Source organism: Corvus moneduloides, chromosome 4 (genome assembly GCF_009650955.1).
Source record: "Corvus moneduloides isolate bCorMon1 chromosome 4, bCorMon1.pri, whole genome shotgun sequence".
NCBI classification, from domain to species: Eukaryota; Metazoa; Chordata; class Aves; order Passeriformes; family Corvidae; genus Corvus; species Corvus moneduloides.
In genome coordinates, this window is record NC_045479.1 from 61,572,720 (window position 1) to 61,587,873 (window position 15,154).

At 36.2% G+C, this 15,154-nt stretch overlaps 1 protein-coding gene across 5 annotated transcripts in view; it reads left to right on the plus strand.

The window, feature by feature from the left end:
• The window catches only part of SRPK2 (SRSF protein kinase 2), a 134,855-nt gene that overhangs the window by 87,129 nt on the left and 32,572 nt on the right, over positions 1–15,154 (plus strand). For 4 of the 5 annotated variants that reach the window (XM_032105833.1, XM_032105835.1, XM_032105836.1 and 1 more), the window contains 4 exons: positions 4,130–4,281; positions 10,091–10,199; positions 10,754–10,841; positions 11,086–11,173. In XM_032105833.1, the coding sequence (XP_031961724.1) occupies positions 4,130–4,281; positions 10,091–10,199; positions 10,754–10,841; positions 11,086–11,173 (437 nt within the window). Of the gene's footprint in view, positions 1–4,073; positions 4,282–10,090; positions 10,200–10,753; positions 10,842–11,085; positions 11,174–15,154 lie in introns of those variants that run through there. The other variant, XM_032105837.1, reaches the window with a different exon arrangement.

Sequence of the window (15,154 nt, forward strand, 5' to 3'; positions counted from 1 at the left end):
CTCACTGCTCTTGTTTTACCTTTTTCAGAACAGAAGAATAACAAATGAACCCACAACATCAACAACAGCAAAAAAATGAATGGATTTTTCTGGATTTCTCATAGTATAATTTTCTCAGCATTTTAAGGTCTGAATGTTAAGGAGATTGCTTTTACTGTTGGCTGTTACCCAGTGGGAGCATGAAGCAACATGTCCATGAGGGAGAATAATAAAATTAAGTTGTCGGAAATGTTGTGTTTCATAACAGTGGGCAGTTGGTTTTTTTGTGAGACTCCATGCAGGGTTTTGACGTATTTTGCTTCAAGTTCACTGCAGAGGAGAAATACTTCAGCTTTTCTTTTGTCTTTTCCTAAGTATTCCCTCTAACAGCAATTTAAAAATAGGTTTTAATTGTGTTTTTATTGGACTTTGCTGTAAATTTATTTTTGTCCACAGAAAAAGCAGTAATTAAAAGACAAAAAATGCTGGCTAGTGTTTGCTAATTGTTTGTAGTGTTTCTTTCAATACAATTATAAGGTTTGTCATTGTAGCCTGTGGAGATGGTCAGTTCTGGGCATACCTGCTGACAGAATACTGAGACTCTAGAATGGTGTGTCGTCTTCTTCTGTTAATTAAGTGTTTATGCTTGGATGGTGATGAGCAACCTAATAGTGGTAGACCACAGAGTACCAAGTGATTACTTCAGAAAAAAGAAAAGCAGGTTTAGTATTTATCTCTGCATGCATGTGCTACATAATGCACATTATTACAAAGCATTTTAGGAGTAAGAAAGAGTAATAACTTGAAATAATGGTTGTTGAATAGCTCTTGATGTTATGATAGTATTTGACAATTATATTTCTGAAAAGGAAATGGAGATTACAGACATGTTGGTGAGTCACAGCTTTCTAAATGGTTGGGTTTTTTAATGCCAATGATGTTTGAAAATCTACTCAAAAGAAAAATAATTTACATTTTAGCAGACTATACTGGAAAAAAAGAAATCTAAGCTGAATAAACTGTATATTCATGCCATAAATTGCAAATGAAGATGTTGTTAAAGCATTCATCATAACTTATCTTTGCAATTCGATAAAAGGCCTACTAAGAAATAGCAACATTGGAGTTCTCTCACTGATGTCCTTCCTAACACTGTGGAACTGTGAATTGGCAGAAGAGCTGGATTGGGGATGCCAGGATGAGTTACTCAACCTGTAGGCAGAATTTAAGCTGTCAAGTGAAGTGTTGAAGGCTTGATCTCTACATATACCCTAGAAAAGTAAAAGTGAACAAAACTAAAGAACAACAAGAATCTCTTGCTAAGAATTCTAAACTAGAGGAAAAAATTGCCAAAAATGCAGAATTAGCAGTCAGACTGATGTAACTCAGCATGTTGCTTTCCTTCCCTCATGTTTCTGTACTAATATTTGATTGCTCCAAAAGGTGCAAGCAAAGCTAAATGGACAAATCAAAGATCTTCCTCAGTTTAAAGCAGTGTTTTGTTATTTGCAGATAAAAATCATAAATCCAGAAGGAAATAAGGTAGTATTCTTCCTTTCTTCCTGGGGTCCACAAAGGACAGTAAGAAAGCAGTCCTGAATATAAAAATCAACTGGGATTGAAGACAGGAAAAATAACCCTTTTCAAACCAAAATCAAATACAGTAGCTTGAGAAAGACTCAGAGCCAACCCTGTTTTCTTAACCTGTTTCCCTAGGAATAAATTTATCTTGTGGTTTTTTTGAAATCCTGTGCTGGATACTTCTGTCTCTCTCAGAGGGAGATTCTTGGAATGGCTTAATATTTATTTGAAAATGACTGACAAAATGTGTGAATCTCAATTCCTGAAATGCTTCTGATTCTCTTTAAAATCTGTCATGTAAAGAAATAGAGCAAGTAGTTGTCATTTTAAAAACCAAAATCAGCACAATTTCAACGAATTTTTGAACTTACACCCCCATATTGCATTTCCCTACCCTACCCTGGGCTTTCTATAGTTGTACCATTTCATGTGACCAAAATAGTAACATGGAAACTTGTGGTCAGAACAAAGGAAGATGATGGTACCATCCAAAATAAGGAGTCCAGGCACTGATGGATGTGCCTCTGTTCCTGGCATGCTGCTTTCAGGTATATTGATGAAGTGCAGACTATTTCACTATGCGTTCTTTTTTGCTGCTTGTAGAATCATTTAGGCTGGAGAATACTTTTAAGGCCATCAAGTCCAACCATTGGTTTTTAATTTTTAAGAGTTCATAGCTCTTGATCTGTGTATCCAAAATGGTCCTGTGCCTAGCAGATGAAGTTTCAGGGTTTGTAATGTAGATCCTTATATGTATGATGGTTTGTTGGATTAAAGCTTTCAGGTCAGGTGTGGGAGCTGTCAGCTTGCTGACACTCTGAAACCTGGCTGGTTCATGAAACCAGGAGGGCCAGTAATCTGGTTTGTGGTAAGATTAGCTGGTCAGAGGATTTGCTGCACCTTGCATTTGCAGTTTACTTTCCTCTCAGTGTACCAGATAAAGACTTCTGTAGGGAGCCAGAAATGAAAGAGGGAGGCAAACAACCAACATAATTTAAGTAGGAGCATTGCAAATATATTTATTGTTTCTCCTACAAATGGATCCCTTCTTTCTCTTCTATTCTGTCTAGTTTCATGTGGTTAAAAATTACATAAATTTATTTACTTCGTTAGATTTCTCATCGTAACTTAAATCATTGATAAATTAGTTCAAAATACTCCTTTTAAAATCTGACCATTTATTGATTGAAGAATTTTATTATCTGAAAGGGGTAGCAGGCAGATAAATTTGGTATTCCATGCAGCTTGCAGTGATGTCCTATAAAGCAAAGGCGTAACAGCAGCTGCTGTGCAGGTGGTGAATGTTGCCATTGGAATTTGTTTCTGACCAACCATGTTCTCTTTGACACCAAGTGCTCTGTCTGTCTTGAACAATTGCAGTGTGTAAGAAGAAAAAGAAACTATGAGGAAGGGGACTTAGAAGTGGGATAAACATAAGTACAGTTTTTACTCATGATCAAGGAAGTATTCGGATCTTAATTCTGAAACATCAGCAAATTACAGATTTCTGGGTTTTTTATGACATGAAGGATAAAATACTGTTAATATGGTGTTTTTTAGATGTGGTTAATTTGAAATAGATATAAATGTAAGTTATAGCAGCTTTTGATGGCACAAATGCTTTTAGTTACTTTGAAATTGTATTTGGAAAGTATATACTTTTTATTTGTAAGAGGTATGAATACAAAAAATAACAGCACCAACCTGTTTGGGGAAGGCTTTCTTAGTTATATGACAAAGAGGTCATATCACTTCAACCCTGAACTTAAGTCTGTTGAAAATGCTCGATTTTGAAATGTGAGTAGTTCATAGTTGTACCTAGTATGGCTTTCTTCGGAACAGGATATAAAATATATTTCACTTTGGTTGTTTTTTTTTTTTAAATTGGAGCTGCAAAACAAGGAAAAAACCCATCTCTTGGTTGGTGGTGTCAGGCTTTGGTGATTTTGTTTTGGTTTTTTTAATTAATTAGTGCATATTAAAGCGTGTGATATGCTCTGGAATGAGAATCGTAGACTACCTAGGAAGATCAGTTTTTTTCTCTTACTTTCTAATAGATGTTTTCAGTATTTTGTATACTGATACAGCTTTCCATAGTGTTGGCAGCAGCTACAGAATGAGAAGTGCATTAAGATTTGGGTCAGTGTCTCTAGAAGATTGTTTCTTGCTGTCTATTCATGAGATCCTTCCTACTGCAGCTAGCAGGCAGGAGCTTCTGAATAACTTGATATTTTTTGAAAAAATACTTCCCAGTTGTGCTCAAGAAGATGGGTCTAACATCTCATTTGCTCTTCAGGAATTTCAAAAGCTTGTCTGTATCTGATTATGTATTTCATGTATCTTTTGCAAGCTCTTTCACTTGAGACCTGCTCTTGGTTTGGCCAGGTTCCTCTCTGTCCATGCCTCCCTAGTGTACCAAGGGAGATACAAAAGGTGACAATGAGAATGGAGATGCTTCACGGGATTTTTTTCATTTTTTATTTCCCACTGGTTTTTCATCCCCCCCGAAGGGCTGGGCTACCCTAGTGATGAGGCTCTTTACTAAGTGTGCTCTCTCTCCCATTTCCAGGCCAGAGCCTCAGCAGAAAGCTCCCTCTGCACCTCCGCCTCCACCCCCACCCCCGCCTCCGCCCCTGCCGGAGCCCGCCCCACCTGAGCCAGAGGAAGAGATTTTAGGGTCCGACGATGAGGAGCAAGAGGATCCTGCAGATTACTGTAAAGGTGTGTGCAATTCACCACTGGCGGTGAGGTAAACACTGTCATGCCAGTCTTGGCTCTTGTTCTTGAGGGATTTTTAAAGAGCTGATCTTTAATTATGGAATTTGCTTATGCAAGAACTAGGAACAACTCTTCATTTCAGGTCCCGACGCATAATTGTCTTCAGCTTTAATTTTTCACTTAGCCACAGCTTCTTTATACATTTTTCAATAAATATGGAAGTACTTCATCCCTGTATTCTTCCTGATGTCTTAGTTAGAAGAATAGAGAATAAACTTCCCTTGATTGACGTGAGTTGTAAGAGAAACAAAAACACCCAAACCAAGACAAACAACCCCTCTCACACTCCAAAAGGTTCTAAAATGCCTTAGTGCCTTTAACAGCATTACCTAAAATTATTTTTTAAACTGTATCTTTTTTTTTCCTTTCTTCTCACACTTGCACTAGCTTAAGGTGTTACATGCTTCTTTTCCACATGGTGTCTTCCACAGCTCTCAGCATTGTCTGAGGCTCTCTACATCCTCATTTTAACTCAATTTCCTTAATTTTTGTATTGGTTATATTCAGTTTTAAAATACTGTTAAATGTGTAAAAGCATGACTGCAGTACAGCCGTGTCAATACTTAAGTTTTTTTTAATGTCACTGCTAAAGTTGCAAGTCTGTTCCCATTAGGGTAGAATGTACACTGTACTTACATAAAAAATGATATATAACAGTTTTATCAACTGTGGGTTATCTATTGTAGTAGATTTCAAGAATACAAATATACTTACATCAGAGTTCTATCACTTCAGATTAGTATTTTTGAATAGTCAAAAAGCACTGTATGGACACTGACTATATCTGTTATTCTGTATTCCTCATACCAAGAAACACTTCCTGTGTCAAATATGATAATGTTGTCTTATCAGAAGTTTCTGTATAAGCCTGGGAATGTGCTATTTTAAGAATTCCCCTTCCCAGCCTGGAACAAGTGTTTAATGTTTTTAGATTTAACAATGGAAAGTGACTGTTTCATTTTGGTGTAAGGAGTTTTATTAGTATATTATATTTCAAATGTATAAGTGGCTTAGAAATGCCAGTAGTGAAAGCTAAAGAATGAACTCAAACTAAATGTCGAAGTCTGTGGCAGGGCAAAGAAAAACATGTTGCTAAACCATGCTCCGGTATTTTGGTTTTTTATTATTTTGTTAAAACACATTTGTTCCTTAAGATAACTCTTTCAGTGTCTTTAACATCTTCCATCAGTGAATAAGGATTTGTTTAAACATCTGTGTACTTGTAAACATCCGTATTTCCTTGAGATTAAGCATTTCAAAGCTCTCACTTAATTCTTTCCCGAAGTAAGGGCTGCATTTAATTTCAAACAATCCATTGTTGTCTGTTTTCCAATATCTCTTGCAAAAGTCACCATCTGCAGAAGCTAGATCACAAAACAAAAAAATAGTCTAAGTTGAGAGCCTGCTTATGAGTTACCTGTTTAACTGGAGCAGGTCAGTAGTGAGATCTGTATACTTTTAAAATAAACTACGTGTTACATTAAAAATACTTGCAGGCTTCCTGAAAAGTTAAAGGGAACTCCTGTATGCATACAGGTTCTTCTGAATTCTTCTGATCCTGAGGCTTTGAATTTTTGAAAGTATATTAAAGATGGTTCAAGATTTGGTCCATTTGGATGTCGTGATCATTACTTGTTTCTACAAGAGCAGTGCTTTTTTGCTTCAGTAGAGGATTTACTTATTTTGTGACCCTAATTTCCTGTAAGACTGAGCAGTGCATTTCCTTCTTTCAGTCTGCTGATGTGGAACTGAAGGGAAGGTCACCATAAGGATCTGAATTCCATGACCACATTGGGATTTGTTTATATGTTTTATATTCTATATAGGAAATGAATAAGTTATTTGGTAAAGAACTCCAGGAATGGCATTTAGATACATTTTCCATTTTTTTGAGAGATTTTTTTTTTTAGCTTGAATATCCTTTTCTGTTTTGAGTAGCCTAATCTGTATTTACAGAATGGAAGACAAAGATTTGGAAATTACTATTTATTACTGGAGTGTCTCTTTTATTCCTAACTTGGTCTTCAAAATGGCAGTCTTCCAGGATTTTTGACTGAGGCACAGAGCATACTTATCTCTTCTCAACCCCAATCTGAAATTTCATAGGAGGGAAATTTTGATGACGAGTATATAATTATTTTTTTCAGGAATTCAACATATGGCCTCTTAGCTGTACTTCCTGAGTATTTTTGTTACTGATTTTATTTTTAAGGTATGTTACTGTGTGCTGGGTTGCATCTTGACCACATTACATGGTGATTAGTAAATAGTCATAGTAGTATTTTTTAATGAGGAAAATGGATCAATTTGTATTAGCACCTGATGTGAAAGAGACTGACTAACAGCCGTCTGTGAAAAGCAGACTAACTTCTGTTCCCTGAGGGCTTCCTCCAGGGCCTGTTTAAATCTGTGACATTACTTCCATTTGTGTCACTTAATTTGCATAACATGCTTTTCAAATATTTATTTGTTTAAGGAATAGAAATACCAATAGTCCAACTGAATGATTTTTTCAAGGGGTACCTTATAAAGCTAGATTTTCTTCTTCTCTGAAAAGCCTTGAAACACTTGGAGATTTTTTTCAACAGTGTGTTGTGCCATGGGTGTAATTGGAATTTTTTGCTTCTCTGATCATCTTCTTTGCCCCCTGGAGATGTCTCCCATTCATCCAGTTCACAAAGGGAATAATTCCCTATACAAACATAGAACGAGCCAGCTACAATTACCAACACATTCAGGAGACATTCAGGAATAATGAACTCATTTTTCTGACCCTCTTTCTTGCATGCATGTAGCTAGCTAGCTGTGAGAGACACTTTTTTTTCTGTGTGTGCTGCAGTGAATAGTACAACAGGGTTTGGTTGGTTTTTTTTTTTTTTTTTTTGGTTACATTATCAGCAGTGCCACTTATACATTGTATATTTTCAAATGCCAGTATTGTTCTTCCAAAAGCACATAATTTTTATCAGCTTGTTAATTTTGCATGGATGCTTTCTTGTTACTAATATTTAGAAATACTTTTGTTACCATGGACGACTAAATGGTTACATTAATCATGGCATGACACCGTTTTTTAAAATACACATAACTAAGTGGGTTGTTACCTGGTTGTCCACAACGTGTACACGCATATGTTGCTGATATGAATAATCAGAGAATAACATGTAGAGGAGTGGTAACAGATTATTTCCAAAACTGCTCCTGTTGTGACTCAGGACAGTGGAAAGTATCTTGTGAAATATGTATACGTGTATGCTATATATGCTACCACTGTTGGCATCTGTCACATATGCTGATGTATTGCTATAATTAGTTATGACAGTGGTGTAGGGACCAAAATAACATGGTTTTTACATATATAGTATTGTTACGCTTCCAACACGTAGAATTTACTAAAATAACTTCTCAATCCCCAGTTTATTAACTTTGGAGTCTTTCTCTTTTTTCCCCTCTGCTGTTTTCTGTCTGTGATGGGAAGAAACTATCACAAGTTTTTGATTATTTTTGACCCTTTGAAACACAACTATGCCAAAAGCTATTTGTAGAGTCAGACTTAAAAGGCACTTGTTTGCCTAAACTATTTATAGGAATATATTTTTATCTGTGATGGTGTATTGTGTAGAAGTCTCATATAAATTTTGCAGGTCATCAGATTTGATTCACTTAACAAATGCAAACCTTTTCAGTAATGGAAAGGTAGAATTCCTGTATGTTCTCTTAAGTTTCCTCTGGCATCTATGACTTCATCATCTTGCATAGAATTTTGCGGGAAAAAAAATTACCAAGTAATTATATTTTTGTTTGTTTGTTTTGAACCAGTCAATAACTGTCTTAAATAATGATCATATTTATCCAGATTGTTAAACAGCTCCATCAGCTGTTACTAGAAGGATGCTTAAATAGACAAAATAAAATTTAGTTTTGTTTTTAGTTTTTATATTAGTACAGATTCATGTATTTGCATTTATTCAGCAAAATTTCTATAATAATGAAGCTGCAATAGACTTGGGATTCATATGTGGCTGATACTGTTGCTTTTTGTAAATGAACAGTATAATAGACAGCCCTTACTCTCAGTAAGTCCATGTCCCCCCTTCTCTCCTTGAGAGTAAATCCCATCAGGGGTTCCAAAAGTGATCTGGTTTTTGATTTGGAAATAAGGAGTTCCTGCTTGGCAGTGTGGGCATCCTTACTGAGGTTGGCACAACTCGGGAGTGGAAATGAAAGTATCATTTTAGTTTGCTGGGTGAGTTGTCCTGGCAGCTTTCAGGAATATTTCCTTCCCAGTGATGGGAGGGGTGGGGAGGTCTTCCCCAAGGGAAGGGTCTGCTGTTTGCTAAGCTTGCAGTTACACCTTAGCACATATGTATCAAAGCTGTGTGTGTTTTAGAGTTTGTTAGACATACCAACATCTAACGCAACACGTCATTTAAGCTTCTCCTGAGTATGTAATCTTTATAATTCTGTTGCACAGTTGTGTTAACTTTATTAATCTGCTCTGGCAGCATAAGAGAGTTCATAAAAAAACTGTTGAACTTCTGTTAAGGCAGAAGATGTTATTAACAAAAGAAAGAATATAAATATATCCAGATTGGACATCATTGTTCCCACAGATAAAAGGAGATAAGAGAGAAGTCCCTGTTTTAAATCCAAGGAATTAAGTTATAAATTCACGTTATTGTCTTAACCAGTTCTAACAAGATTTTCAGGGGATTCAAAACAGATACAGCAACTTACAGAAGTAGTCTGAGGTTTTAATGATTCAATAACTGAGGGTCCTGCCAAAGGACAGTTGGGCATGACATTGTGAAGGACCAGAAAGGGACAAAGAAGTGATTCCTTGAAAGCTGCTCTGAGTCTGCTGCTGGTGATGTCCTGGAGGGTTGCATGGTGCAGCTTTATTGTTTGCAATTTAGGTAGAATTGTGGATGTTACTGTTGGTGTGTTAAGGTCTGAACAAAAATCTTGGGTGTTCATTGTCTTCCCTGTGTTTAGCTAGGAGTAGGAATGTCTCCTAAAATACAAAGGAAATAAAAGGCTTCATTACACCTTCTAGAAACCTGAGCTTCAGCTTGCCCTCTCCTGTTGGCTTTTCTGCCTAATGGAGTTGTGGAGAACCTGTGTAGCGGTGTAAGTTTGGACTGCAGACTTTGGTAATGAAAAAGCAGTTTGGACAAAGCCCAGAGCTGCCTGCTTTCTCTTCTTCCTCCTCACTGTAAAACCTTGAGAGATGAGAAAAAGACATTGCTACTGTGGGTCAGGAGCCAAGTAGAAGAGTATCAATAAATCCTGCATTGTTCATAACATTTTCTCAGGAAGTATTTTATTGCTGCTTTTATTACTAGAAAGCAAATGGGAATTAAAACAATCTCTGCTGAGATTCTGCAATCATCCAAAATACATTGACTGGAGAGGCTTCAAATATGATAAAGAAATAATGTAGATATTTTCTGTCCTGTCTCTGAAGTGGAAGATAAGCCTGAGGAAATAGAGAACAGATGGTAATATTACCATAAATAAAAGCCATAAGAGAGAAGGGTGAATAAACTCTACAGTAGTTACAGGACATGATTTTTTTCCTTCCAGGCCAAGCAAGGCAGAATTTTTAACATTAAAGTTTTCTTTAGATTTCCTATTTATAGTACAGGACAATTTGAAGAGGAACATTTGTACTATGAGAGAATTACTTGAAAACCTGAAAATTATTGTTTGTTTTCTAAATATTCTTTTTTCTACTTATTTTTCATGAAAGGAGGCTATCATCCAGTGAAAATTGGTGATCTTTTCAATGGCCGGTATCATGTTATTAGAAAGTTAGGATGGGGACACTTCTCTACAGTGTGGCTATGCTGGGATATGCAGTAAGAAAACTATTTATTTCCATATACTTTTTTCATAATATGTTACTGTCTTTTGTGTGCAGTAACTTTTGTTTTATGTGCATGATAAAGTTATGTAACTGTTTACTATCATTTTGTGCAGAAAGATGCCTACAGTCTTATTTAGCTCTTGATTAGCGGTGTAGTTTATCAAAGCTCTCAGAAAGAAATGTAATTCTATTTTCTTTGACAAATTAGCTTTGTTTATTGAATTTGCATGTTGCCGTGAGCATGCAAGAATAAGCTAATATTTTTATTTCTGAGGTATCTTTAATGAAAAAATGTAATTACCTTCATTAAATGATAAAATGTGTAAGCAGATTCCTCTTTTAGAAACATTAGCATCAAGGAGACAAAATACTCAATAAATTAGGCTGTTAACAGAGTATTGCTAAAAGTTGTTGTTAAGTGTAATTTCAGCATTTTCTGTCAGGATGCATTAGACTATGAAATAGTCTATTTAAAATTTCCCAACCTTCAAAGTATGTTTGTTTTAGCTCAGCATATGTGTTGAAAATGTATCTTTTCTTTTCAAGGGGAAAAAGGTTTGTTGCAATGAAAGTTGTAAAAAGTGCCCAGCATTATACAGAGACAGCCTTGGATGAAATAAAGTTGCTCAAATGTGTAAGTATCACTATTGCAATACAGTGTTCAATAACAATAATAACAGTAATAATGGATTAAAAAGAACACAGAGAATTGGTTTTAGATTTTTTTTTTTTTTATATATTCTCCTCTAAACATCTGGCTTGTTATGTGTTACCATGTTTTCTGAAGCTCCAAAATACCGTTTATGTGGAAATCTAACTAATTAGTATTTTAAAGTGATTTTTTTCCTAAAATGTCAGTGTTTGCGTTCTTGGTTTAGGTTCGTGAAAGTGACCCTAATGATCCCAACAAGGATATGGTTGTACAGCTAATTGATGACTTCAAAATTTCTGGAATGAATGGAATTCATATCCTTTTAAGAACATGGCATTCTCATTAAAAATATTCTACTGAAATAAGTAAGCATTTGGTGCTGGATTTTTCTAGTTAATCTTACTTCACATTTACAAACTAGAAAGACTAAAATATATGTATATGCAAGGAGAAGTGCAGTGTTTAAGGCACTCTCTGGAGTGAAAGTAACTTAGCTTTTCTAAACACAGTGCAAAATTAAAAAACAAGTCACATGTATCCTGTCATAGACTGGTATAACTGGAGATAGTTTACTTAAAAACTAGAGTTTACTGAAAACATTTGTAGTAACTGAAGCTTAAAAGAAATATTTTTTTGTTCTAGATTGGTAAAGAGAAATTGTCAGTGTCATGAAAAAGCTGATTTCTGTTTTCTTGTGGGAAGTGTTAGGTCATGGAGATGCTTCTCTTGTTCATGTAATCATCTTTTGGCCAGGTATTAACCTTGTTTTTGGCAAAGGTTGTGAAGCTTCGCCTTCAAATGCTTCTTTTAAAAAAACAAAAGGGGGGAGGTAGAAAAGGAGGTGAAGTGAAATATAACTGACTTGTTCTCGGGGTAAATTTTGGGTCTGTAAATACATTTGATTTTAGAGTTGAGCTAAACTGAGTTATCCTTGCTAATTATATTAGGCATTTTAGCAGCTTATTATATTACTGTGCTTTCATTTACTGTTACTGCTGGATTTATGTATGAGCTCATTGTGTTTTGGAGCCCAGTAGCAGACCTCATTGTTCATGATGTCATATTGCCAGAAAGACAGTTCTTGCTCTAGAGAGCTTAATTATACATTGATTTCGATGATGTGCCTTCAGTCTTCAGCAGATGAGATTAAGGTACTTTTCACCAGCTCTCACCTTCTAGGAGAGGAGTATAGAAGGTGACTGTCAGTAAATGTGAATTTACTGAAATATGCTTTCACTAGAAAGCATCCTTCCAGAGAGAAGTGTGCAAGCACTTTTCATCCCATTCATCCATCTCTTGACGTTAGTTGTGGAGCCTTTGGGTATGTGGTGAGAATGAGAGTGTGGGGTCAAGTATTCTCAGTTACAGACTGGTGTCTTATCTCTTTTTCCTTTGCCCCATTTTTATTTGTTTCCTGGTTGCTTCAGTGGTCAGCTACTGTGGTAGAAGGATATGTTCTGCTTAGTATGGTCTGCTTTTGTCCTGGGTATTACCATCAAATTAAAAAGAATTGAAATAAACCGTATAGTTGCTAGTAGTCATTTAAAATATAAATGGTGATCAAGGAAATTGCGTAACACAGTGAGGCAAAGAACACTGGGTTGAGTTTCTTCATGCTGCTGTTGTGCTGCAAAAGATAGGTTTTTGTTTGAGCTGAGATGCTTATGAAGAAGTGTTATATAAATATCTGTATTTTGTCTGTGTTCACTAAAATACAATGCAACCAAAGCACTTCAGGTCTTCATCTGACAGTTGTACAATTGAAGAATAATTAAGTTGTTTTTAGAAACCAAAAATTTTGATCTACTGTTTTATTGTAAAACACTAATACGAAATACGGAGTAGGATAATGCATTAATAGCTATACATAGAAATAACTCTTATCGGTTTATCAGAGCAATTTCCCAATAATGTTCTTAAATTCTTGCTAAAATTCACGTGTATATATACAACTGTATTAAAGGTGAGGGCTGTTTCTAGGTGTGAAGAGTAAATTTTGTTAGTGATAATACTTTGAAAGCGTATCCAAACTTATTTCTTTTTGAAATATAGCACTTACATTGACAAAGCCAAAAGAGACCATGTGCTAGTGAAAAATAAGGGGTCAGGTAGCTTTGTGTTGGCAGATTAAAATTGGACAGCTGATGTTGATTTATTCTATTTCAGTTTTACCTTCATCTTGAAAACTGGCAGTACAGAAATTTTTATATGGAAAGCAAATGTTCCTGCCTTACTGAAAAGTACATTTTCCAGAAAAGTACAAATACATGCAGGATGGGCTGATAACTGGACTGAAATTTAAATTACAGCTGGAAGTCTGTCAAAGTCCTGACTGCCAGCAAAAATAGAACACCAGGTATCTTATGCTTAGAGTTTTCTTGTGAACAGCTTGTGCATCCTGGATTATTTGAGCAGCAGTTGGTTGCACTGATTATTTCATCAGCTCCTTTTTATCTTCTAGGGAAAATAATCTTTGGTGTAGGTTCTCTTAGGATGGAGAAGGTAATTGATTTTAATGTTTTGGTGCTGTTTGCTTTTTAAAACGCCCTATTAGTGCTACAATAGTGTCATTGAGTTGCACAGGTTTAGAGAAGTAGAGTAATTTGAGATTACTTCCATGCTTTGCTGTTTCCAGCTTCCTTTGGGCAAGTCACTAAATATCTGTTGCTTGACTATAAAATAAAACAACATGTGCTTCATAGAAGCTTGATTATTGGTCATGGAATGCATTTAAAAGCTAAAGCAAGACAGAAGAGAGGTGGGTGAATCCTTTGGATGGTTAATACCACAAAATGTCAAGGAGCTTCCAAACAGGGAAAATTGTCAAGAACCATGTAGAACAGAGCTGGGAATGTGCAGAGCCATTGGCCTGCACTGTGTGACTGCAAACTGTCATCTTTCTCTTAGGAGCTGTAGCAAGTGTTTATATACAGAGGAATTTTAATAATATGTTATGCTGCGCTAGGTTGATAATTTTTTAGCTACTTGTATATTTTACGTAGATTGCAATTATGACTTTCTCATGAAATAACAGAATGCATGAACTTGGGCACTTTGGTGTTTTCAGTAAGTGTAAATTACTATGTTTGTTTGCAGTGGACATTTATTAGAGACATAATAAATGTTCATTTGAGTATAGCAGTTTTTTAATGAAAGATTCAGATAATCACATAATGGAACAAGAGTTTGGAGAGACAAATGGAAAAAATAAAGAAGAAAACATTCCCACCAATCAGACATTACAATGATTGTAATAAATGTATCTCCAGAAAATATATAGAGTATTAATTAAATGCCATAGTGCCTAAATGCTGCCAATCCAAAAGCAACTGAGATGCATCCTAAAGACTTCAGTGATGGTGCTAGAGCTTAAGTAGCCTTTAACCTTTGTCATTTCTAAATGTTCGAGTAATGTGTATTTGTAGATAGATAGTTTACAGGTAGGATTTGAGTGAAGAAAGAACAGGTCTCAGAACTTAAGTCTGTCAGCTGGTTAATGTTACATTTGCTCTCACTTTTGCTGCTGTGCTTAGTTTCCCACTGGGAGACATCCCCCATGCTGCTTCAAAGAGCTTTTCACAAGAAGCATGTTTGCTGGGTGGGCTTCAGGGATTTTTTTGCTGCAGGACTTTTTGGACCTCCTCATCAGTCAGGTTATTGGCGCTGTAGGAGGATCCTGGGAATTGAAAGGCTGGTTTCCTAATAGTTAATGCACAGCTTTTCCCAAACTCTTTGTTCTGGACAGTCTGGCTTCAGGTTAATGTTTTTCAGATCAGGATAGTAAATCAGACAGCAGTCACATTTTTGCATACCTACTCCCAACACTGAGCCTGCTCTGTATCTTCTCCCCATTCCAGTTGTCTCTCCAGTATGGAGTGTCCCTTGAGTTTGTCCAAGTCCTCCCAGCAAAATGTTGCAATCTCTTTTTTTCAGGTAGGCATCACTTTCATGTGACCCTCCCTCTTTCTACCTGCCTCTGCCATTCCTCCTACATTTTCCTTCTTGGTGGCCTCCCCTTCCCTCTCACCTGTTTACTTCCTTACATCCCCTTTTCTTTTGGTTACTGGCAAGGCTTAACACTTCTGTAAGTGCAAGGAATGTCAGGAATGTGCATTGGAGAGTCTGCAGCAGCAGTGGTCTGAAGGACTGTGGGCGGGTGGCCTATATTTCATTTCTGAATGTTTCAGTGTCCTGCCTTTTTGAAATCTCTGTAGCTTTGCAGCTTGACTGTGTGGGCTCAGTTAAAAAGCCCTGCAGAACTGATGTGCTCTGCTCATCCTTTATGATGGCTGTAT